A 26,131-nucleotide genomic window follows, 5' to 3' on the forward strand; every position below is an offset into this window, starting at 1 on the left:
ACTGCGGCCTGCTGACGCAAGCGGTTTCTAGACTCGTGAAAAGTTAGACGTGAACACTGCGCGGGAATTGGGGGTTTTCCATAGACACTCTCATTATCCTGGGGTGGAAGTGAGGGCTGCTTACGTCGAAAGAACATCCCGCCCGTTCAAATCTTGGCAGTATTTTTGGCAATATTTTCTATTGGCTAGGCGGGGCGGAAAAAGCGGGGAAGGATCTCCGGGATTTCATCTATTAATTTAGTATCTTTTTTGTTTTTTGCGAATATTGTGTTACACATAGAGATAGGGATTGCTACATTCATGTGTCTTATTATTCCAAACGTTCTCTTTTACTGTTGCCTAACTAATATTTCTTTCTTTTGTGCTTCATCATGCTAACATTTTCTATAATTGTTCAGCCACAATGGCATTTCAGTTTTTGGGTCGGTCATTTTAGATTTTTATTATCCTTGTTTTATCAATATATCTCTACCGTTTGACCACAATATTCTTCCGCACGGTATTAGAAATATTGTATATCACACTTTCACTTTTCTTTATTGCTTTGGTCACACTTTTTTCGTAAAATTGATTCCCGCCCTCCCCTCACGCACTTTATTGCTTTATTGAGGCTTGGCTTGTTTACTTCGCCTTCTTCCTCCTCCCACCGCCAAAACCCGGGAAAGGAAGTTTGAACGACGAAAATTTCTTCCTTCCGGACTACAATTCCCATCAAGTGCCTGACTGATCTCAAGATGCAAGGTGCGAGGCGTTTCCCAGCATGCACCGGAGTCCTTTGCCGAACTCCATTTCCCAGGGTGCCTTGGGTGAGTGGAGGGCGGTTAAAGGTAGGCGGTAAAGTCTGCCGTGTAAACGCAGCTGCCGGGTCCGGGTCCGGGTCTCGTGCTTCGCGAAGGGGATGGAGGGGCAGGTTCAGCGGCACCAGGCTCTTTACAAGGGCGCCCGGACCCCGCCTTGGAAGGAGACCTTCAGGCAGGTAAGGCGGCGGCGCGGGGTCTGCCCGAAACTCCCGTGGAACGCGGCGACTGCGAACGTTCCATGACTTCCGCGGAACGCGGCGACTGCGAACGTTCCATGCCTACTGCGAACGTTCCATGACTGGATACATTTCTAGGAGCCCTGCCGGCTCTGCGCGTTGCTAAAGGGCAGATTTGGCCGCCGTCCTACCTGGATGGCCGTTTCCGTAGGGAGCCCAACCCCTAGCGACCGAGCATATAGCCAAACTCCCTCCCACAAGAAGGGAGCGATGGCCACCAACTTGGATGGCTTTTAAAAAGAGGATTGGACAAATTCATAGAGGCGGCGGCTGTTGATGGCTATCTGTGACGGCTATGCTCACAAACCATGTGTTTTTATATAAGATCCCTGAACTGAATCTTTAAAAAAAGGAAATTGTTCAGAAAGCATTTCGTCTTCCTAAGTAGGGGATTGTGGGGGAAAAGTCAGAGAAATGGTTTTGCCATGCTGGTGTCTCCATTGCAAGTCTTTATCTCTCTGTTCACTGCCCTCCAGCGCTGCGTGGAGAGGCTGAAGAGCAGCCGTGCCAGACTCTTGGACAGATACCGCCATGCGGGAGAAGACACAGCCCATCAAGCGAGCAAAGCCCTCTTGGTCCAGGAAGTGATGGAAATGGAATGGCAGGCTCTGCAGCCTCTGGATTTCCAGCTGCCCTTCCCCAGGAAACAAGAAACTTCCCCTCAGGTCACTGCGGTAAGAAGCAGCTACTGTACTATGTTCTTTGTGGGAGGCTGTCCATATCGCGGGGGGGGGGTGTTGACATGCAGAGGGCTGCAAGACCAGCTGGCTAGCCCCAGCTGGGTCGTCCCTTTCCAGCCATCCGCTGCGAATACCCATCGGCCTCTGCTCCAACGTAAATCAGCGACCCGGGCTTCAAAGCCAGGGCACACTATCAGCAGATAGAACTGCACACACAGAATAGGCGCGAGGCTTGTGAAAGCATGCTACAACTACAGATTTATTAATCATAAATCAGGACAAAGAAACATGTCGTCTCTCTCTCTCTTCATCCTCTCAGAGAGACAGGGGAAAGCAAAAGCAATACACACAACGGAAGTTCCCAGCAAACTGTGCTGGAATGTAAACAGACATGTGACACGCAACAGTTCCTCACACCTGCTCCTTAAGGTGGAATGGAAATCTCAACAATGCGTGTCTGGATTGTCAGCATAATGTCCTGGTGCCCACAAGGTTTCTGAGCACGCACACACCTCACAGCCGCATGAAGTACCCTTGGCAACCAGAGAGGTGACCTTTCGTTCCCTCGGAAAGTACATAGAGCCAAAGGAGGAAGTTGGAAGAGCAGCACTCTTTCACACTTCCTCTTTCAGCTCTATGTGCTTCTCAAGGCTCAGATTAATTCTAGTGGATCTGCCTTCTACCCAGATACCTTGGAAGAACAACATAACTGTGCCTGTGTCTGTCTATCACTCCCTGAGGGTGGGTGGCTGGACTGATCCCAGGGGTGAAAGGTGAGAAATGCCCAAACAGCACTTTAAAATGCCCAAAGTGCACCTGCAGTACCGGTTCAATCCAAATGTGCCCATGAGCCTAAAAAGGTTGCCAGCCCCTGTAACTTAGAGGGCTGGCATCCCTCTGGCTGTATACAAATTTAACTCGTATAAATAATAATTCAAAGTTCTGGTTTAGACCTATGAAGCCTTATACAGTAGTACCTTGGTTGTCGAACGGCTTAGTTGTTGAACAAATCGGCCCCTGAATGCAGCAAACCCGGAAGTGGGTGTTCTGGTTTGAGAACGTTTTTTTGGAAGTCGAACGTCTGGCGCAGCTTACGATTGAGTGCAGGAAGCTCCTGCAGCCAATCAGAAGCCGTGCCTCAGTCTTCAAATAGTTCTGGGAGTCAAACAGACTCCAGGAATGGATTAAGTTTGACAACCAAGGTACCACTGTACAGCTTAGGTCTAGGCCAGGGGTGTCAAACTCAAATTCATCGGGGGCCGCATCAGCAGTTTGTTCACCCTCAAAGGGCCGGTTGTATCGGCCTAAAATATTTGAGCAGGCTGAGACCCCTGAAGTTGATGGGCTTTTACATTTAAATGGGGTGTGTGTGGCATGTGATAAATTATGTGATGTTCGAGCTGGTCTTTGACCAGTAATAAATGATGATGATGATGATGATGATGTGAGGTGGGGCCTACCTGCCCCCCTCAATATTTTATTCAGGCTGACACCCCTGTTATGAAAGATTACTAAAGTCTGCCCCTGTGGTGATGTATCATAACATTGTGCAGGCCCAGTCTGAGGGCACCTTTACCAGACTGCATCTTGTGGCTGGGGCTTGTCTGCGCCTTCTCTTCCTTCTCCGCCTGTTGCTGCCTCCTCCCTGTGCCAGGCGCTGGTGGGGGGGGGGAGATGTGCTGGTTGCACCCCAGTTTCTGACAGGGGCCAATGCTGCTCGTTCCTCCCTCTGCTTTCAACACTGCAATATAGCGCTACCGTATCACAACATCGCTATCACAATGTTGAAAAGTTGGTATCGTCTGCTTTTAGGGGCTGAGAGGCTTACTCAGTACAGACACGGGCACTCCTAGGAATTTATTGAATTTCAAATCCCTGGATTTCAAATCCCATTGAGGGGGGGCAGGGGCCGACTTTGGTAATATGGCACCCACCCTGAGTGAGGACAAAATTTGGTGCCCCCCATAGAATAAATAGGCATCGTTATCATTGTTTTGTGCTCCCTTGGCTCAGGGCGGGTGAGGCGCCCGCGCGGCCCCAAATCTGGCGCTGGTGGAGGAAGCACATTTCCACAACGGGCCGAGCTGCCCCTGTGGATCCTGCTGCCTGAGGCAGCCACCTCACCTTGCCCTCCGTGGCAAGCCGAGGCTGAGGGGGACGTTCGCTTGCCCAGGCGCCGGGCTCCCGTCCACTTGCTCCGGCGCGCCCGCTGCAGCCCGGCTGCCAGCAGCCGTCGGGGAAGGCGGCCGGCCGGGCCCTGGAGCTCGGTGGGGCCCGCCGGCAGAGGGCGGCGCTGTGCCTCGCCTGGGCGTGGAAGCCCTGCTGGGACGTTGTTTCCCGCGCTGCGCTCCCGCCTCCATCTCGGCTCGCTCCCTCCCGTCCTCCACGCCTCGCCTGCCAGACTCACATCCCTGCCCGGCGGTAGCGGCGCAGCGGAGGCCGAGCATGGCGCCAGCAGCAGCTGCTGGGGCGCGCGGAGGAGCGTCCGGCCGGGCAGCTCCGCTCCGCTTGCTGCTGCTGCTCGCACTGGGCGCCTCCTGGGCGGCGCGCCCACCGGACCGGAGCCTCCGCCAGAGACTCGGTAGCCCGTGGGACGAGGCGGGCGGCCTGCGGGGTCGCGCCGGTGGGGGACCTCCGGAGGCGGCCTCTCTGCTCACCACCTTCTTCGTGCTGAAAGGCGACGCGGCGCACAACCAGGCGATGGTGCACTGGACGGGCGAGAACAGCAGCGAGAACGGCGGCTACGCGAGCCACATGACGAGGTCTGGCGGGCCGGATTCGGCCCGCGGGCCTTGTGTTTGACACCCGTGGTCTAGGCTATCAGAGGGACTGTATTCTTCCACACAAACTTGCTCAGGCTCTGAGATATTTTGGGGTAGGCCCTTCTCCCAGCCCCACCATCCTGGCAGTTGTTCTCAGTGGGGACGTAGGAGAGGGCCTTCTCGGTGGCAGCTCCCATATTTTGGAGCTCCCTTCCTAGAGAGGCTAGACTGGCTCTCTCCATATTGTCCTTCTGCTGGCAGGTGACATCTGTTTTTAATCTGTGGAGCTAATACCAGCTTACTGTGCGGTTCCCTTTAGATGCTGGACGTCTTAGAGGAAATCCAGGAGGAGCTGATCTTGCAAGGTACTTGATTCTCCTTTGATTCTGATAGCCGCGGCTTTAGTTTCTGTTGGCACAGCCTGTGACGCAGGGGACGGGGCTTTCTTCCTTGCAGAACAGCTGGCCGTGGAAGAGTACGAACAAAGCCTGCGCTTTGACGAGGAGTGCCTGAATGATATCCTGGATGGCTTGGATGCGGAGTGCAAGGTCATCTGCCCGGTTTGCAGAAGGTGAGGCGAACACATACAATGCTTTAGGTCAGGCCTTTCCTCTGCCTCATCCCTGTTAGATGATGTGGAGAAATAGCTAGCAGGTGGCCGAAGTTCACCAGCGTAAGACTTAATAAAGGAAACAAAAAGGAATTCGTCCCTGTTTAAGTTTCACCGCTGATCGCTTCTGCACCTTGCGTTAATTCATGGCTGTTCTTCCTAGGAACAATCTCTGTGTGACGAGTCACTCGGTCGTGTGTCCGTGTGGGCTTTCCATCAGCACGCAGGTAAGCAGGTGCTCAAAAATCATTTGCGCTGTCTGGGGTAAAGGAACATAGCTCAGCAGCAGAGTGCGCCAGATTTGTATGCAAAAGGTCTGGGTATGTTAAAACCAAGGGGGCAGAGAATGCATCAGAAATATCCCACCCACTCCTAAAAGGCCACAGGTGGTTAAGGGCCAAGGCCTTTAGAGCAGTGTTTCCCAGACTTCGGTGTCCAGCTGTTTTTGGACTACAACTCCCACCATCCCTCGCTAGCAAGACCAGTGGTCGGGGATGGTGGGAATTGTAGTAAATGAGAAGACACAACAGAAAAGGCCCGTTGAGTTAAACAGCTGAGCAGCTTTCCCGGGCTGGATTGCACCATTAATTTTGTAAAGTTGTTGTTGTGATTTATTACCCACTTTTCACTTCAGGGTCCTAGGGTGAGACCCCTGGACGATTAAGTCCAGTCAAAGGCAACCATGGGGTTGTGGCGCTCATCTCGCTTTTCAGGCCAAGGGAAGCCGGCGTTTGTCCACAGACAGCTTTCCGGGTCATGTGGCCAGCATGACTAAACTGCTTCTGGTGCAACGGAACACTGTGACGAGTGCCAGAGCGCATGGAAGCGCCGTTTACCTTCCCACCGCGGCAATATCTATTTACTAGCACTGGTGTGCTTTCGAGCTGCTAGGTTGGCAGGAGCTGGGTCAGAGCAACTTAGCTCACTCCATCACGGGGATTCGAACCACTGACCTTCTGATCAGTAAGCCCAAGAGGCTCAGTGGTTTAGACCACAGCGCCAGACCCCACCGCGGGGAAGGGAAGCGGTTGGCAAGCAAGGTGTACATGTGTGGAATGGGGAGGACTGGGTTGCCTTCTCCACCAGAAGGGTTTGATTCCTTCTCTTTGTAAGGGGATGACGAAAGAGAAGCTCTGCTCCTCGCTGGAAGACAGCGTGACGGAACACGGCCGCCGCTGTCAGTGCTGGCCTGAATTTGCTGTAACCAGCTGGGTGGAAGGCGAAGCACATCTCCTCATGAGCTGTCAGGTAAGAGCCTCATTTTGTGACAGCAATAGTGGGCTGTGCCCGCCCGCTGGAGAGGCAGTGTGGTGTAATAGTTAGCATGTCAGGACTAGGACTGAGAAGGCCCTTGTCCTTGTTTGGGAGAAGCGCAGGGGATATCCCAGGGTGTAGCCCCTATAGCGCTGCCAATTGATGGGAAGTGATGAAAGAAGTCTTTTGATCTCCATAGCGCTGCACAGTATGAAGAAACTGCACACGGCAGGCAATTATTATCTTTCTTTTTGTGTTCTTAGGTTTGCGATTCGTGGACAGTTATTTTGTAGCCATGGCTCCATTTGCAGCACTTTCCAGGAAAGCAGAGAACTCTCGAGTCTTTCCCCACATCCCCTTCTGAGAAGCGTCTTATCTACGTGTGGGTTTAATACACACAAATGTACATAATGTCAAAAAGTGCCCTTTGTTGATTCCTTGATGCATGTTGTTCACGGTGGTTCTCGGTTGAACAAAAATACCTTTCAGTATTGCACATAGAACAAATGGGATATTTTGTTTTCCTGTTTTGTAATGTTAAGTGGGCAAAGCTGCTTTGAAATGTTTATCTAGATTTCTCTGATCCTGCTATCAGAGCAGGGAGTGTTGCTTTTCCTGCTTAAAAAGTGCAATGTTCACTGAAAGGAAGGTAGGATGACATGAGATCATGAAAACCCACTGGGTTGATGTGTCAGAACCCCCACTCTAAGCAGACTCATGTCACATACAACCTTTTAATAATTCTTTGTGAATAAAGTTGGACTGCAACTGTCACCGTTCAGTTTTCTCTGAAGGAACCAGACTAATCTTGAATTGGAACAACCAGTATTGCCTCCTCTTGTCATTCAGGGAACCACTAAACTAAATTCCAAAACGGGCATTTGCAACAACTGAAAGTATCTGAAGATCTTTAGTACACCATTTGCACTACAAACTCTTTAATGTCAAGCAATTTTTGAAGGCAAGAGCTTTTACAGGATATACTACACTGTTTATTCCTTTTCATATCAAGTGTCCCAGCGTACAAGTGAAAGTATACTTGGACTTGAGACACGCAAGGAAGCCTTCAGACCATCCAAGAGCGCCATTTTGCAGTGAGCTTTCCATCGAGAGGCCTGCTTCAAGCAGAAGAAACACCAGTGAACCAATAGTTCAAAAGAGTTGCATGGGGGGGGGGGAAGTTGATTTTTTTGGTATCACTGGAGGACACTCAGAGAAAAAGGAGGATGAACTCTCCCAATATCTGAGGATGGTTAGGGTGGCTGTGGTATAAATGTAGATTAAAAACCCCAATACGGGTTGGGAAAGATCAAATGTTTTTATTCTGGGTGTTTCAGCGGGGAAATTTGGATCACCATCAGCGTTTAAACAAAAGAATTGATTGCTTACTGGTGTCTACATAAGCATGAAGCAAAAGCTATTAAGTGTGGAAGAAAATCTCTAGGTATGTCACACCCCCTAGCATATGGGGCAATCCACATTCACAAAATAATCTTAAAAGTGCTATGATACTTTAAGCAGTCATGGCTTCCCCCAAAGAATTTAAGGCTGGAGTTTAAGGGTGTTCAGAGTTGTTAGGGGACCCCTGTATCCCCTCTTCCAGGGTTTCCTGTGAAGAGGGATTGGTGGTTCAACCACTCGGAGAAAGGTAGCTCTGTGACGGGACTGGGGGCTTCCTAACAACTCGTCACCCATAAACAAACTACAACTCCCAGGATTCCCTGGGAGATGCTGGGAATGTTTATAAAGTAGTATCATAGTGCTTTAAATGTATGGGGTGAGTGTGGCCTTAGTCTCTGCTCTAGGGGTGGGGAACTGGATCAGGCCAGCAGGTCAGATCTTTTTCTCCTCCACCTCCTGTGGGATACAGCTTGCAAAATGGGATGTGCCTGCTCTCCCCGCTTTCAGCCAAGGTGCGCAGCAGCCCACGCCTGATAGCATCTGTGACACCATGTGTAGGCCAGGTGGGTTGGGCCAGACTGAGGCCTGCAGGCTGAGCTTGCAGACAGCTCTGCTCTAACAGTTTGAACACTATTGTGTTGGTTTTTTTACCTTTCTGAGATTATTGTATCCCTTTTTGTGCTTCTGCTTTATTTAATTTGCTTTGCTATTTTATTGCGTTGTTTGTGTTTCTGATTTGTGGCTCAAGTGATAAGGTTACTAGTAACAAGTATAAAATGTGTAATAAAAGCATCTGCCACCGATTACAGGCTGCTTTGACAATACATAGAAACCTTGAAGCTTTGGGTGAGATTTCAACCCCAATTAAAGGAGCAGGCAGCCCTTTGGTTGTGTAGTACAACTTCCTATGGTATGAAAATGTTTCTATTTGTCTACATTTATAAACTCAGCAATGCTTCAACATTGCATCAGTGTTATTCTCCACCTCCAGTATTCTCATATTAAAAAGGACAATGAAAAGATAATCATCTTTACAAAGATGGGATTCCAGTGTTGTTTATAACTTGAAATGCAAGGGAAATTGTTGGTAGTTTTATTTGAACAGAAACACACACACACACACACACACACACACACACACACACACACACACACTAAAAACATGATATATTCCTTAGCCACAATCCTAGGCACTGTTTGTGGTTGTTTAGTCGTGTCCGACTCTTCGTGACCCCATGGACCAGACCACACCAGGCACTGTTACACAGGAGTAATTACAGTGACAGCAGTAGCAGGAAGGTCTCAGATTTAATCCCTGAAATCCCCAGTTGGAGCTGGGAAGTGAGGGCTGAAACCCTGGAGAGCTGCTACCTGTCATTGTGGACAATCCTGAAATCCTTTCCTTTGGTTTTTTCCTCTTCCAGGTTACCAGCTTGCTCCCCAAGTGCTGTTCTTTTCCCTCCTGTTTCTTGTTCTCCAAGGCTTCCCAATCTGTGCTAGACAGCACTGAGCTAGATGGACCACAGGTGTAAGCAAGTATTCAGCTCACTAGTCACCTATCACACAAGCAAAGAATCAGAGTTGGAAGGGATCCCGTGGGTCATCTAGTCCAGGCATAGGCAAACTCGGTCCTCCAGATTTTTTGCGACTACAGCTCTCATCATCCCTAGCTAACCGGATCAGTGGTCAGGGATGATGAGAATTGTAGTCTCAAAACATCTGGAGGGCCAAGTTTGCCTATGCCTGATCTAGTCCATTCCCCTGCAATGCAGGAATCTCAGCTAGATCAAAAGATGGCCACCCAACCTCTGCTTAAAAACCTCTAAAGAAGAAGAGCCCACTACCTCTCATGGGAGTCTGTTCCACTGTCTAACAGTCCTTGAAGGTGGGTAGTGCTACAGGGTGGAATGTTTTCCAAAAAGAAAACTTCCAGGGTTTACTTTTTCAGTGGAAAACGTAAGTTCATCAGTAACAACAAGCTGACGCAATACAGGCAGCCATGGCTGATTCAAAGTGATTAGTTTACTTATGTGTATTCGGTAAACCAAACCAAACCCCCCGAAACACCTTACTCAAGGGAATATTTATATTTAAAACTGGAAATTTTGCAATGCAAGTTTAACAATTTCCCAGTTCAAAGCATTGCTGGAAAACACACATCACTTGAAGGCACATTGTTGATAAGCACACTTGAGAAACTAAATAAAGGTATTGGCACAGCTAAGAGCTGAAAACATTTTTACCCTGCGCTAGCCAAGAAGCAGCTTATAAATAACAAGGTAAAATGATAAACTATGAGGGCAGGGGTCTGAAAGACAGGAGAGACACAAAGAAAAATGTGCCCATTCTTAAAAGTTTCAGAGTTAAGAGTGTAATTATATAGTTCTGCATACATACAAGGTAGCCCAAAAGTTGATCTACAGAAGTAGGTATACAGCTGAATCAAAGAACAGTCAAGAAGAAAGAAAGTGGATTCTAAAGCAGTATAGCTACTTTTGGACCACCCTGTAGATTCCAGCTGCCTGAAGGAGCAATTCCTCCCCAGAAGAGGTCCTGCAATATATTGGGGAGTAGTGTCCATGGCAGGGTTGCTCCTATCGCAGAGCTCTTCATTAGAGGTGGGTGGGTGAGAATAGATGTGTCACGAGAGAGTAGCTGCCCAGTTTTGACCAAGAGCTAGCGAGTGGGACCACGAGGCCATCTGCAGATGCAAAAAGCTTCTTGCCATATTTTACAAAAAGCCCCGAATAAAGTTTAAAATACTAACTGATGCAAAAGAAAGAGGGGGGTTTGCCCTGCCAGACTTAAGGTTATATTATGAAGCTGCAGCCTTCTTCTGGATGAAAGATTGGTTGTTACTAGAGAACACTGATGTCCTAGATCTGGAAGGGTTTAATAATTCGTTGGGATGGCATGCGTATTTGTGGTACGACAAGGTAAAAACACATAAAATGTTCAAAAACCATATTGTCAGAAAAGCAATATTTATAGTCTGGACAAAATATAAAGACTTGTTAGAAAGTAAGACCCCGAGGTGGTTATCACCAGTGGAGGCCAAGGCTAGGAAAAAACCGAATATGGAGGCCGGCTGGCCGACATATGGGGAAATAATAGAAAAAATTGGAGACAATTGGAGGTTACAGAGTTATGAAAGACTAAAGAATAAGGTGCAAGATTGGTTTCACTATGCTCAAATTCAGGAGGTGTTTAAGATTGATAAAAAAACAGGTTTCCAGGTGGAAAAATCGAAACTAGAGACAGAATTGTTAGAACCAAAGACTAAGCTATTATCAAGAATGTATAACTTGCTGCTTAAATGGAACACTCAGGATGAGACAGTTAAATCAGCCATGATAAAATGGGCTCAAGACATTGGGTACAACATTATGTTTGAAGACTGGGAAAAGTTATGGACCACCGGTATGAAATTTACGGCATGTAATGCCTTGAAAGAAAATATTATGAAAATGATATACAGGTGGTACATGACCCCAGTCAAGCTTGCAAAAATATACCATTTGTCGGACAACAAATGTTGGAAATGTAAGGAGGCTGAAGGGACATTCTTTCACCTCTGGTGGACCTGTCCAAGAGTGAAGGCATTCTGGGAAATGATATATAATGAGCTAAAAAAGGTGTTGAAGTACACCTTCCCTAAGAAACCAGAGGCCTTCCTTTTGGGCATTGTCGGCCAGAAAGTGTTAAAGAAGGACAGAACGTTTTTCATGTATGCAACTACAGCAGCATGAATCCTTATTGCAAAGTACTGGAAGACACAAGATTTACCCACACTGGAAGAGTGGCAGACGCAATTGATGGACTATATGGAATTGGCCGAGATGACTGCCAGGATCCGAGATTTGGGAGAAGAAGCAATGGAGGAGGACTGGAAAAAATTTAAGGACTATTTGCAAAAGCTTTACAAATTATATGAATTATAAGAACTCGCATGATTTGGAAAGATTAGCTCCAGCAATGAGAGTGGATGACATATGAAACTAAATAATAATTAATGAAAGGATTAATGTTTAAATGTTTAAAATGAAACCATATTTGCTTCTTTAGAATAAATTGTTAATAAGTAATTTAAACTAAAACGTAAGTTTTTGAAAGTATAAAAGTAACGCATGAAATGAGGTTATAATTTGCTGATATTTTTATTGCCAAGAATGCATTGTGGGGGAGATGTGGGGAAGTCCGATAGAAGACTGAAATAAGCTTTGAAGTGTTCTATTTTTTCTTCTTTTTTTTCTTTGTTGTTGATGTTTCTTTGTATAATTGACTGTATATCTTTATCTGGGAAAAAATGCAATAAAAAATATTTTAAAAAAACCAAAAAGCTTCTTGCCATATTTTTAAGGCAGAACAGCAACACTGATCCAATGGATCCCATTTTATTTGCTACTAGAGGTGAGGAATATGTGACTGCACTACAAGCTCCACCAGACCATTGGCTATGCTGGGTCTGATGGGAGCGATAGAGTTCAAGAACATTTGAAGGTTCTCCATGCCCACCTTTACACAATCACTTCTTCAGCTTGTTCATTTTCTCTTCCACCTCCCGCACGACACTCTGGAGTTTGACAGTTGTTTTTGTCAAAGCGGAAAAGCTTTCTTTCAGGTTGCCGACCCCCTCTTCTCTGCCTACGTTTTCAAGGCCATCAAACCACTGGAGGATCCCTTCAAGGTGCGCTTGGACAATCTTTTGCTCTTCCAGCTCCGCTAGAAAAGCCTGTTCAGCTGCACTTTCGGCCTTGAGTTGTCGTTCCAGCTGGTCAATCTCATCCTGGAGCTCCTGAAACTGTTCTGGAGTGTAACGGAATTCCTCTTGGCCTTTGTCTTCCGGAAGCAAAACATTTGGGGGGATGCTCAACACCGTTTTCAGAAGGGTGTCTTCCATTTTGCCAAAGAGGTTGTTGAAAATCTTCTTCATTAAAGAGAAGAACTGCTCTGTGCTCCTCCGGATTAGGGAAGGCGTGAGCTTATTGGGACGGATGCACTCCAATTTATTCAGAATCGTGTCCTCCGCCACAAGCATTATGTGAGCAAGGTGGTCCTGGAAGGCTACATATATCCGCAACATGAACGTTTGAGGAGTAAAGCCGAAGAACTGGGCCTCATAGGCCATGGGATTTACCGACATTTTTGCAAAACTAGCTACACAAACACAGCATGGAAGTCTGCGAAATAGAAAAAAAGGACAGCGTTATAAGAGGTAAAAAAAATACTGGACGACCCCATTGGCAAAACCAGATACTGCCTGTTAGCTATTATTATTATTATAGCTCAGCAAAGGGAGCTATTTTTATTATTATTGCTTGCAGCAATTATAATACTACAGTAAAACATCAAACATTAAAAACTTCCTTATACAGGGCTCCTTTCAGATATCTTCTAAAAGTCAAATAGTTGTTTATTTCCTACCGTAATTTCCTACATTTTGACATGACACAACATGGTAAACCTCAGAGAAGAGGTCCAGGGGTGAATTTTTAGAAAAACAACAATTTCATGAGGGAAGAGGGATGCAGTGTGGAGAGAGTGTCCTGTGAACAAAATATGATCTAAACATCTGCTTGCTAAGACGTTTCTATTCATCTTACTCCTGCATTCTTGTGTTGTTCACTATACTTCAATGTATACATATAAATATATGTGTTAGCTGCTACTGTGAGTTTATGGTCTTGCTGGTTTAGATTTCACCCACTAAAGTGTAATCCAGGTTAGCTGTAACTTTATAATATTTTTACTGGCGTTTACAAGCCCCTCAAAGGCTGCAGTGCTAAAGATAAACTGAGAAAACGTTCAGTCTGGGAGAATGGCATTTAACCATTATTGTTAATTAAATTTATTAGTCACTGTTTTTAAGCAAAATAATCTCATAGCAACTTACAACAGCAGGCAAACTCATTTAAACCAGCAAAAAACAAAGATACAGTCTAGAAGAAACTTTTAATTTTTTTAAAAAAAGCAGGATTAAAACATATAGTTATGTCTGTGGTTGAATCCATAATTATTTCCTATAGAAATACAGTACCAGACAGTTGGGGCAAGTTCCCGTTTCGAGATCTGGAGCTCCTGACCCGAGTTCAGGTCTTTTTACCTTTCCAAGCGGGGATTCGAACCCACAACCACGGCAGCCTCTCCGGTGCAGCACCGACCTGGAAGCCCCTTTGCTTCCCGCCACTTTTTAGCCTTTCACCTCCTCGGCCCCGCCCACCCCTCCTCTCACGCCCTCCTTTCCAGATCCGATCACAGAGATGGGGGCAGGCAAGAGCGACACCGTGGCTTCCAGTAAGCCGCCGTGAAGGCAAACATGGAGCAATGAAAAGGTGAAGAGGGGATCGTTTCATTGGTATACTTTTTGCGACCTAGGAGGACGGAACCTATTTAATCTATGGGCTCGAAGTCTTCGATTCCGATTAGGCTTGCGAAGGCGAAAGAAGACGGCGCTGATTTGCCGGAGCGGAGACAGAGGGCGGGCAAAAGCGGGGGCGGGGAAGGCTCTTGATTGGCCAATCGTCGCCGGCACGGATTGGTCGAGGCTGAGGGGACGCCAAGAGGCGAGGGAAGTCCTTAGGCGGCGCCGGCGCCAAGATGGCGTACCAGACATTCCGCCAGGAATACCTGCAGGTGCCTCCCGTCACCCGGGCCTACACCACCGCCTGCGTCCTCACCACCGCCGCCGTGGTGAGTAAGGGGAGGAGGGAGGGAGGCTTCGGCCTACCCGCCGGGCCCCTGTCTTCGGAGGGGGCGGGGCGAAGGGCCTAGGCTCATTAACATAGCCCCGCCCCCGCCCCAGCATGAGGTCGCCCAGGCTGGACTGCCTGCAAGCTCCCTCCCTCTCTCTTGGTGCCAGTCCATGAGTTTAATCAATGGCCTGCTTTAAGCTGCTAATTAAGCCCACAGTTCATCCCGCTCTTCTTTCTTCTAGAAATTCATAATACCCTTTTCAATATCCTCCCAGCCGCCCTGCGAGGTAGGCCAGCTCATTGAAAGAGAGAAACCTAGGAAGCTGCCTAATAATAATAATAATAATCATAATAATAATAATATTTTATTTATATCCCGCCCTCCCCAGCCGAAGCCAGGCTCAGAGCAGCTAACAACAGTGAAGTAATACAGCATTCTAAAATCAATTCAATCTAAAATCAGTTCAAAATCAAATTAATGGCAACCATTGGGCTAGAGTTCTGTGAGGATTGCCAAAGGAGGGGGTCAGACTGTGCCTTGGCCAAAGGCCTGGTGGAACAGCTCTGTCTTGCAGGCCCTGTGGAAAGATGTCAAGTCCCACAGGGCCCTAGTCTCTTGTGACAGAGTGTTCCACCAGATTGGAGCCACAGCCGAAAAAGCCCTGGCTCTGGTTGAGGCCAGCCTAACCTCTCTGTGGCTTGGGACCTCCAAGGTGTTTTTGTTTGAAGACCGTAAGGTCCTCCGTGGGACATACCAGGAGAGGCGGTCCCGTAGATACGAGGGTCCTAGGCTGTATAGGGCTTTAAAGGTTAAAACCAGCACCTTAAACCTGATCCTGTACTCCACCGGGAGCCAGTGCAGGTGGTATAGCACCGGGTAAATATGATCCTGCAGCGAGGACCCCGTAAGGAGTCTTGTCATGGCATTCTGCACCCGGTGGAGTTTCTGGGTCAGTCTGAAGGGCAGCCCCACGTAGAGTGAGTTACAATAATCCAGTCTGGAGGTGACCATTATACTGAGTCAGACTATGGTAGGTCTAGATCAGCACTGGCTGGCAGTGGCGCTCCCAACGTTTCAGACCCCAACCTTACTTGGAGATGCTATCGAGCGCTGAACCTGGTCTCCTTCCCTTGCAAGCTGGGCGCTCTACCACTGAGTTATGACCCTTCTCCAAAGACTGGCTTTTTCATTTACGATCAAGGTGAGAGAACTGTGGCCCTCCATCAGATGTTGGAGCATGGCCAGGGGTTGGGTATGGTGGGAGTCCCAATGAGCCGCTGGCTAATGCCCTGCAAGCCTATGCTGTTGGGATTACGGGTTCAAGACCCACCCACGCTCCTGGAGTAGTGGTACAGCATCTGCTTTGCCTGCATGGTGGGTGGCATCTCCAGGAAAGGCTAGGAAAGACTCCTGCCCGAAATCATGGAGAGCTGCTGCCAGTCAGATGACTACGTTCTTCAGCGACAAAACATCAGATTACTGGTACAACGTCTGAGCACTGAACCACTGGTATAGAATCATAGAATCATAGAGTTGGAAGAGACCACAAGGGCCATCGAGTCCAACCTCCTGCCAAGCAGGAAACACCATCAGAGCACTCCTGACATATGGTTGTCAAGCCTCTGCTTAAAGACCTCCAAAGAAGGAGACTCCACCACACTCCTTGGCAGCAAATTCCACTGTCGAACAGCTCTTACTGTCAGGAAGTTTTTCCTAATGTTTAGGTGGAATCTTCTTTCTTGTAGAACAAGAAAGAAGATTCCACCTAAGATTCCTTCTTATATCACAAGTGGACGTTTTTTTTACTGTGTTTGCAAGTGTTTAAGAAAAAAAAAATATTTTGGAAAGAGAAGATATGAGCACTGAACCACTGATATATTACAAATGAACTCTTTATTTACTGCATTTGTTGTTGTTTAAGATAAAACCTCTTTGGGATATAAACTACTTTTGCCCTTTTTATAGACATTTACTGTTTGTTTACAGATAGTTGCCTTGTTGATATTATCTTGTGCTGTTTGCAGTAGTCATCGTATCACCACCCTGTTTATTGTTTTATTGCCTAGTCAGTGGCAATACAAAGCTGGTTAGACTAGTGGCCTGATTCAGCAGCTTCCTGTGTTCCCTCCATCTCTAGGATCTAGCCTGGTGTAGCGGTTAGGCTTTCGGACTAAAAGTAGGGAGAAACTGGGTCCACTGGCCACAAAACTTTCACTGGGGTGACCTCAATGCAACTTCATCTTTCAGCCTAACCTACCTTCAGGAATGTTGTGGAAGTTAAAGTTGGCTCAGAAGAACTGCGTACACTGCCTTGAGCTCCTAAGGTAGTTGGGTAGGAGGAAAATTTAGTGAACCTGAACTTGGGGCCACCTGTAATCAAAGCACAGGCTCTGTGCCTGAGCTCAACAGTATTTTCCGAAACCAGAAGAGCATTGAGAATTGGCTGCTCCAGTTAGCAGAAGCTCTCTGTGGCCTTTTCTGGCCCTGCTGTCTTGAGAATCTTTAATTGGCCATGCCAGTAATTGTTCCTTTGACCGGTGCTCAGAGCATGTGCTCTACCAATGAAGTACTCCACCCCTCCCAGCATATGAGCTTTTCATTTTTCTATTTGTTTGGTACTCCCATTTACCAGTGGCGCCTGGAGTGACACCCATAGCTATGATTAATGAAGTCCAATATTGCCCAAACTATGGTTAACCCAGACTATGCTTTGCAAAAGTACGCAAAAGTACCTGGGTTTCTTTTTTTGTTCCTTTTTTGGTATATTTTTATTTACTTTCAAGAATAATATCTAGGCACAGAATAATAAAAATGTCCACAACGGTACAGGTGTTTGTCATTTTTAAGTCAGTAACAGCTTTTGCAAATGTTGATGAATTCAGTACATGAAGTAACAATATAACAAATAACTATTACACACCCTCTCCCATAAAATTGGGACGCTGGCCTGAATCAACATGCTCTTCTTAGGTTCTTAAGTGGAAAGATCTGAGAATTGGAATACAAGGCAGAGTTGATTGACATACTAGCTCAGCCTTCACAAAACTAGTGACCTCCAAATGTTTGGAGGGCAGTTCCCATCATGCCCAGCCAGCATGGCCATAGATGGTGAGTTGTAGTTCAATAATGTCTGAGGGACCCAGGTTGGCGAAAGCTGTATTGGCACCCAGTGGTTTCATTCGTAAGTTACATTACTGCACTGAAATAATTCTAAGCTCTTTTGCATTCTCCTTTGTTTCAGCAATTAGAATTAATCACGCCGTTTCAGCTGTACTTCAACCCTGAATTAATATTTAAACACTTTCAAGTAAGTAGATTTTGCTTTGGGTGTTTTTTTTTTTGCATGTCAGTGACTTTTAAAGGCAGTTGTTAAAGCCGTGTTTCCACAACTGAAAAATCACTGCCATTTTCACGCTAGTGGAATGCAGCAGATGACAAACTACCTCTCCAACTGTGAGATGTTTTGGGGATGCTGCAGGTGGAATTTGAGGGTTTGGGTGGGACAGACACAAGTGTTTCTGTGATGGCTCCAGGCAATGGTTCCGTGCATGTTAATACCATTGAGAGGTAATAGAATGATTGTCCTCTTTTGAGTGGAAGACTAAATGCGGCCTGATTACATCATGCTATGATGGGAATGGGAGCCTGTGTTATGTGGCCTGATTACATCATACTGTGGTGGAATGGGAGCCACAGCTGAATCTGCTGTGATTTTGATTTCATCTTGTCTTTAAGACACCAATAGAGAAAAGAGGGGTTGAAAGGCAGAAGACTCAAATCTGGTAGAGTAGTTCAGCAGATTGCCATTTTAATGGATGAGGTTTGGGTCCACCCATTTAATCTTTCATCTCTGGTCAATCTCTGTTCTTCCTCTTCTGCATTCTAAAACCTGGACCCATTATGAGAAAACAGCAGAACCAGCCCTAACTCTGTGTTGCCCAGAACTGCCATTTTTTTAGTGGAAAAGTGACTTCTTTGCTAATGTTATTTAACATTTTAAAAAGTTTTCAGATCTCCACTTTCACTTTTTTATAGAACGTAAGCATTCTGGGTCCTGTCAAATTTGAGTTCTAGTCAGAGAGTTGACCTGTGGAAATTAATGGAGCTTTCACTTAGTGATAACGAAAAGGTGCTCTATGCAAACTCAGATGTTAATTATTTAATTTCTGTCTGATTAAAGAAAGGGAAGAAAATACGTTTTCTGTTCAATGTGGACTTAACTTGTGCATTTAATTCATAAGCCAGGGGTCTGATCTCCCAAGACCCCACTGATTTCTGGTGGCAGTGGCAAAAAAATTAAAAAGTAGACAGGGTGCAGGACTGGACCTTGTGCTTTTACTCCTATCAGCTTGATTGTTTGTTAAGCAAAGAGTGAATGAGGCTGTCGGTCTGAAAGGTTAGATGATTTAAAGCAAATTGAGATTCCTTCTAATTAAAGCAGGGGTCAGCAACCTTTTTCAGCCGTGGGCCAGTCCACCGTCTCTCAGACCATGTGGTGGGCAGGACTATATTTTTGAAAGAAAAAAAAAAGAACGAATTCCTATGCCCCACAAATAACCCAGAGATGCATTTTAAATAAAAGCACACATTCTACTCATGTAAAAACACCAGGCAGGCCCCACAAATAACCCAGAGATGCATTTTAAATAAAATGACACATTCTACTCACGTAAAAACATGCTGATTCCCAGACCATCCGCGGGCCAGATTGAGAAGGCAATTGGGCCGGACCCGTCCCCCGGGCCTTAGGTTGCCTACCCCTGAATTAAAGCAATGAAGCATTTCCTGAGAGCATGCAGGTAACTAACACATGCTCCCTCATCTGTTTTGCAGGTATGGAGGCTCGTAACGAGCTACCTTTTCTTCGGACCAGTTGGATTTAATTTTTTATTTAATATGATATTTTTGTATCTTTTGTTTGAACGGCCTAAAATTCCTCGGAGCACAAAAATAATTATCGAAGGTTTGTAAGAGCCTCTCTGGGAAGGCATCAATACAAAATTGGCAGGAGCTGCTTCTCTCAAGTTCAGCCTTTAGCAATGACCAGTTCATTCAAGGGTAGGTGGCTGGTTTGTATCTGGCCCTCAAGGGCTGCTTGGTCTTTGGCTTATAGTGGAAAGATTTGCGCTGGCTACACAGTTACATAGCCCACCTTGTATAGGCTGGTTTTAAAATATTTTTTTACACTGTTCCCGGTGCCCCATCTTTGGGTATGACTGCCAAGGGAGGAGGCATTTTGTGTGTTCGCACCCAACCTTTGAACACCCAGTGCAGGCAGGAACATTGCACTAGGTGAAAATACTGCTTCACACTTTACCTCAAGACATCCCATGGGATTAGAGTAGTTACAGACACATAAATTGTAGTTCATCCATGATGTTTTCATTACTAATATTTCTAATGGTTTGTTCGGTAAGCTGCATGAGGTATATGAAACGAGAGGGAAAGCAATGTTTTGAATAAATATATTTGTAGTCCTTCGAAGCGGATGAACTTTGGTACAGTAGTCCTATTGCTTAATATAAATACACCACTACAGGGACAGAACCCTGAAGTGAAAATATGTTGGCTATTATCTGATTGTGATCTGCTTGTCACATACAAAACAGTCCTATTTACTAAAGCCGTTAAAAGTTTTAATGCTAGCTATATAAAAGACAATATTGTAGAATGCACAGGTGATTCACTAATTTGACTTACTGTAAATGGATGTATATCTCTGGATTTCTTTTATCAGGTTTTAATTGACTTGCTGGACCTGTAATTGAATTTGTAATGGCTTTTAAAAAGGTAAAGGGACCCCTGACCATTAGGTCCAGTCGTGACTGACTCTGGGGTTGTGGCGCTCATCTTGCTTTATTGGCCGAGGGAGCCAGCGTACAGCTTCCGGGTCATGTGGCCAGTATGACTAAGTCGCTTCTGGCGATCCAGAGCAGTGCACAGAAACACCATTTACCTTCCCGCTGGAGTGGTACCTATTTATCTACTTGCACTTTGACATGCTTTCGAACTGCTAGGTTGGCAGGAGGAGGGACCGAGCAACGGGAGCTCACCCTGTCGCGGGGATTCAAACCGCTGACCTTCTGATCGGCAAATCCTAGGCTCTGTGGTTTAACCCACAGCGCCACCCACATCCCTATTGGCTTTTAGTCAGACACAATAAATGATTGACTGACTAAACATAAATGCATATTCTTTAGAAAGTCCTGTGCTTAGATGAAGGCCATGGCTACAAAAACAAACTGTACAAATTTGGATAAAGGTCAGGATTCCTCTGTTGCAAGACTCACATTGAGATCAGCTGGTTTTTTACGGAGTTTTGTCACACCTTTAAGTGGGTTTGGGTATTGTGTTCTTTCTGCAGAAAAGCAACTTGTGAATTTATCGGTAGATAAATCACACCTTTAAGTGGGTTTGGGTATTGTGTTCTTTCTGCAGAAAAGCAACTTGTGAATTTATCGGTAGAAGGAAACCTTGTTGGCTAAAATGCAGCCACTTTGGACAGGAAACTCCCTCTCCCCTCCTTCATTTTAATGCTGGTGGCTACTGAGTTCTGGGAAAAGTGAGATGGCCCTTGCCATAGTAAGTTGGTAGGGTTGCCCTGGCAACCATATCACTTGGCTAGATGAGGAATGAGGCAGGTTGAAAGACTGATCCTTGCTAAGATTCCATAGAGTTATCTTCATTTTAGCAGACGCCCTGATGTATGAGTTATGGAGCCTAGCCTGTCCATTTGCTTCACTTCTGTTAAGAATGTTGGCGCATTTTGTGGCCGCTTGGTATGAAATCAGACTGCATATGCCCCTCTTTGCTGGCTTCAAATCCTTTTTTCCCCACCCACCTACCCAAATCCCGTCTGATACCCAGAGACTGGTTTCAGGAACTCTTTGAAACTCAAATGCAGAATGTATCCCCCCCCCCAATTTTCTATTAATTGTCCCAATCTATAACAAACATATCAACAAACATAAAAAATCAGAAAACAAACAAACATACATCCTAACTGTAATAATTCCACTTTTGTTGACATTGTTGGGTGACTTCATCAAATCCCCCTGGCTGAGTTTCCATATATATCATTGTTGCAGTTTTCCAAAACTATTTTCACATATAATTTACTTAGTCCATTAACATCTTTCTTTCATTTCATTTTAGCTTTTAACATAGTATTCTACAGCATCACATGCTTTAATCCTAGGCCTATCTGATACTCGCAAGTAATTCTATTTAAGTGCAGAATGTATTTTTCATTTCCCTGCAAAGATAAAAATGGTAAATACCTGCCTGTTATCGAGCGTTTTTCCTGACCTTAATAACTTCAGATACCGCTACTGCCGAATGCTTGAGGAAGGATCATTCCGGGGCCGCACAGCAGACTTTGTATTTATGTTCCTTTTTGGTGGACTATTAATGACTGTATCCTTTTCGGTGTTGACATAAAGATACTGTGAGACTGAAAAGAGCTGAATAAATCATTATAGCAAAGTGGTTCTCCAGTGTTGCAGCAATCCTTTTAGGGTAGGTTAAGCTGAGTATGGATGACAGGCCCAGGTGGACTTTGTGGCTTGAGTGGTGACCAAAACCTGGAGCTCCCTGGTCCCAGTGAAGCGTTCCCCAACATGGTGCCCTCCAGATGTTTAGGATTCCAACATCCATCACCCCCAAGCAGCAGGGTCTGTGCTCCTGGATGGTGGATGTAGTGTGGCGTAAATTAGATTGTTGGACTATGACTTGGGAGACCAGGATTCAAATCCCCACTGAGACATGAAGTTCACTGGGTGACTTTGGGCCAGTCACCATTTCTCAGCCTAACCTACCTCACAGGGTTGTTGTGAGGGTGAAATGGGGAGGAGAACCACATGCACCACCTTCGAGCTCTTTGGAAGAAAAAGGTGGTATATAAAGAACAACCCAAAATATCTAGAGATCACTAGATTGCAGAAGGCTGCTCTGTGCAAACATGCTAATCAGAACAGAAACAGTAGCTCCGAACCATGTTTTCCCTGTTGTATGGTTGGAAGCTCAAACTGTAGTGGGGATTCTAAACAATGGCTAGCACAAACCATAGCTTGGCATGATATCTTACCTTTTTGTTTCGGCTTTTGTGATGGGCAGAAAAGGAAGTTGATAAATCTTGTTTATTCATCGGCTTATTTGGTGGGGTGTGTGTGTGTCAAGATTTGGATTTTTTAAAAGAAAGAACTGAACAAGAAGCATATCCTGCAGTATTGCACCATTGGTCTTCCTGCTGTTTGTTTTTAAATGGTTATGTTTTCTTGACATGGGTGCAGCCGCTCTTTCTTTAACCACTCCTCCACCAGCTTTTTGGCTTGTTCGTCAACTTGGTCTTCCTAGGACAGGCGTTTACGATCATGTTGGTTTACGTCTGGAGTCGCAGGAACCCTTTTGTCCGCATGAACTTCTTTGGGCTTCTCATCTTCCAGGCTCCCTTTCTCCCCTGGGTCCTCATGGGATTTTCACTCTTACTGGGAAACTCTATTATTGTTGACCTTCTAGGTAAGGCGATGATGGTCATTCAATCAGTATCATTATTATTATTATTATTATTATTAACCATCCTTCACTCTAAGGTCACAGAACTTTGGTGAAAGTCTGGCCTTTTTAAAATAAATAAAATGTGTTTATTGAGTTTCCAGAAACAGCAACATACAGACAATAAGCCAAGATTGAGGACTGTGTGGAGCACATTTAGAAGGTTCTGAATATTTCCCCTTGACTTTAGGTATTGCTGTTGGTCATATATATTTCTTCTTGGAAGATGTCTTTCCAAATCAGCCTGGGGGAGGAAGGCTTTTGAAAACACCATCAATTCTGTAAGTGTCTTCCTGTGTAGTGTTGGGTTATTATTACTGAGCGGGGGGTAGGGAGAAACTGTCCCAAAACCAGTTAAGAGAGGGAATTCTAAAACTAGGGTGTCACCAAGAGAGATGGGGTCTGATCGGCAGAGATGCCTTGATCTATCTCTTATCTTTTAGTATTGTTGCCTTTGTTTCCGGGACCATGAAGGCTAAACACCTGTCTTTTGAATAAGCTGAAATTCTACCAAAGTCTCCCTGATCACACACAAGAGCTACCGGTAAATGGAACCTCCTACACTGAAGGCAGTATATCTCACTGATAGAGCGGATGCCTTGCATGGAGAAATTCTCAGGCACCATCCCCTAGCTCAAAGGATCTGTTAGCAGGTGCTGAGAAAGATCTGTCTGAAACCCTGGAGATGTGTTGCCGGTCAGAGTAGACAATAATGGGCTAGATGGACCAGCGGTTTGACTCTGGATAAGGCAACCACATATGTAATTGCAAAGCTCTAGATGCCAAGGGCTGCTGCCAGGTCAAACTTGATGCTTTTGAGTGTAAAATAACACTGAATCTGAAACAGATGAGAGAAGCCAAGTTGTCACAACCATACCACACCCCCGCACAAGGAGTGATCTAGTTTGTAACCAGAGAGGAGAAAATAAGCTGTACCAACCCGTGTTCTTTTCAAACAAGGATTTTTCATGTTCAAGGTATATGCTACCTTGAGAAAATTGCACTGGATGTTGTGCATAATACACAAGACATACAGCAATCAAGTAGCAGCAGCACATCAACGTTAATTCCATAATAATATTCCAGTGAATAACAATTCAGACAAGCAGTAATCCTGATATTCTGACCTAGAAAGGGATGGCTCTTCTTTAGGATAAAATTTGACCCACCACACTTGCCAACCGCAGAGTGAAGTGTTCACATGGGCAGTGGGCCACAGTGGGGTTTGGGGGGGCCTGGCTCCTTTCTTATAATAGCCCTCATGGCAAAAGTAGTTGCCAACCAGGTTACACAGAGCTTCTGTACTTGATGACGTGTGGACTTACATTTTTATTTTTTTTACAGGAAAGCCATATTTGATACACCTGAAGAGGATCCCAATTACAACCCTCTGCCCGAAGAACGGCCTGGAGGCTTTGCCTGGGGTGAAGGCCAGCGCTTGGGAGGCTGAACAGAAGACAGACTGGCAGATGTCCTAGACACAGGGACCTTTCCAGAGACACTGGCCTGGAGAACTTTCCCGGAGATTTATTTGCTCTCTTGTGGATAAAGGAAGTTTCAATAGCTTTACTAGTCTGAACAATATGATGCACTTTTTTTCTTTTTTTAAGGAAGGGGTTGGTGGGAAGGTGCTCTAATCAAAAGACCTTTTCCAGGAAATTGACAGTAACTGCAAACTCTCGCCGGGGCTTTAGTTGCATTCCTGGGTTCAGGTGTGGATAATCTACTCCAAGCCAAGACAAACTGGAAGTGGAACATTCACAACTCATTTAATGAGATCATCAGTTCTTGTGTAAAAACAAAATATATTTCTAAGGCATTCTCCATCCCCATTTATTTGATACAGAGACTGGAGAACTTCAAAAGATGATTAAAACTTTTTGACTTTAGTTTTTCATTTGTGCTTGATTACATTTCAAACAACTGATGTCACTTTGATTTTTGGCTGTGGCAAAAAATGCTCCTGAAACAAACCGGCAAAGAGGAGTTGGTTTCTGTCTTCAAAGACTTGGGCGGATCCTGTAGGTAAAGTAACACTCAGAAGCTTTAGTGCTTTACGGAACTTGGCCTGCTGTCATGCCTGCGATGTGAGGCTTATTCTGGGCAGGGATTGGCGTATCTGAATAATTAACATTGTGTGTGTAAGTATTGCGCAAAATGTGGAATTTGGACCCAGCAGTTGAACACATTTTGGCTTCAGTTTATCTTAAAAGAGAACATTTCTACTTTGTTGCGCTGGTAGCGGGAGGGAAACTTGTATACTGTTGTTATACACTGATGCTCTGAAGGAATAGATATTTTTCTGCAGGTGAGTGCTGTCCTCAGGGACACATTTACATCTGAATTTAAGCAGGATCAGGATCACAAGCTAGTGCAGATGCTGAAGTTATCTTTGACTTAACAGCACAATTCTAACCATGTCTGCTCAGAAGAAAATCCTATTGGGCTTAGTTCCAGGTCAGGCTTCCTCAACCTCAGCCCTCCAGATGTTTTGAGACTACAATTCCCATCATCCCTGACCACTGGTCCTGCTAGCTAGGGATCATGGGAGTTGTAGGCCAAAAAGCATCTGGAGGGCCGAGATTGAGGAAGCCTGTTCCAGGTAAAAGGAGCTGGAACTGCAGCCTGAGACTATGATCATGACCACACTTACTAGAGAATTAAAAGTAAATCCTCATGGATGATGAGGCTTACAATGGTTACTAGCTATGATGACTATGCTCTGACTCTTGGTTGGAGGCAGTAGTACTTCTGTGTATCAGTGGAAGCCATAGGAAAGGGGGTGTTTTTGTGCTTGGGTTTGCTTGCAACTTTCTCGCAGACTAGATGGGCCATGGGCCTGATCCAACAGTGTTCTTATGTTCTTATACCCCAGTTAATGCATACCATTCCACTATTAAGTCCTAAAACCAATGATACATAACTTGAGACCTGCTGCTTTCAGTGGGATGTTGGCAGGACTCACTCTAGCTGGATTGGGTCCCCAGCCATGCAGCAAAAGCATGGAGGGGTGGTGGTGAGGTCACTGGCATGATCCAGCAGACTTATATAGCTCCTTCCTTATGCTTCCTTCACTTTGGCCCTATCCACACTGCATTTAAACCAAAATGCTTGTTTACAAAGCTATGTGTACTACCAATGT

The 26,131-nt window shown here is 45.7% G+C and overlaps 3 protein-coding genes across 4 annotated transcripts; 2 read left to right on the forward strand and 1 right to left on the reverse strand.

Moving 5' to 3' along the window:
• The first annotated feature begins 626 nt into the window (after window positions 1-626).
• On the forward strand, window positions 627-8,768 carry RPAIN (RPA interacting protein). Its single transcript, XM_082201587.1, has 7 exons — window positions 627-976; window positions 1,513-1,710; window positions 4,798-4,843; window positions 4,935-5,049; window positions 5,252-5,315; window positions 6,202-6,336; window positions 6,606-8,768. Exons 1-7 carry the CDS (start codon window positions 899-901, stop codon window positions 6,633-6,635), a joined length of 666 nt encoding a protein of 221 aa, XP_082057713.1. The 5' UTR covers window positions 627-898; the 3' UTR covers window positions 6,636-8,768.
• Window positions 8,769-12,082: 3,314 nt separating this feature from the next.
• Window positions 12,083-13,959, reverse strand: MIS12 (MIS12 kinetochore complex component). 2 transcript variants are annotated; one of them, XM_082201125.1, is made up of 2 exons: window positions 13,847-13,959; window positions 12,083-12,923 (listed from the first exon to the last, which is right to left on the reverse strand). In XM_082201125.1, the coding sequence occupies exon 2, from the start codon at window positions 12,884-12,886 to the stop codon at window positions 12,269-12,271; it is 618 nt and encodes a 205-aa protein (XP_082057251.1). In that variant the 5' UTR covers window positions 12,887-12,923; window positions 13,847-13,959; the 3' UTR covers window positions 12,083-12,268. The 2 variants fall into 2 exon arrangements, with proteins under 2 accessions (XP_082057251.1, XP_082057250.1); XM_082201124.1 differs by having other exon boundaries at window positions 13,781-13,944.
• A 314-nt stretch (window positions 13,960-14,273) lies between these two features.
• Window positions 14,274-24,878, forward strand: DERL2 (derlin 2). The gene is made up of 7 exons (XM_082201582.1): window positions 14,274-14,433; window positions 17,678-17,743; window positions 19,270-19,343; window positions 21,759-21,852; window positions 22,758-22,953; window positions 23,180-23,270; window positions 24,334-24,878. Exons 1-7 carry the CDS (start codon window positions 14,341-14,343, stop codon window positions 24,437-24,439), a joined length of 720 nt encoding a protein of 239 aa, XP_082057708.1. The 5' UTR covers window positions 14,274-14,340; the 3' UTR covers window positions 24,440-24,878.
• Window positions 24,879-26,131: the final 1,253 nt, after the last annotated feature.

The sequence above is a fragment of the Podarcis vaucheri genome (assembly GCF_965113315.1).
Source record: "Podarcis vaucheri genome assembly, chromosome: 15".
Lineage (NCBI taxonomy): Eukaryota > Metazoa > Chordata > Lepidosauria > Squamata > Lacertidae > Podarcis > Podarcis vaucheri.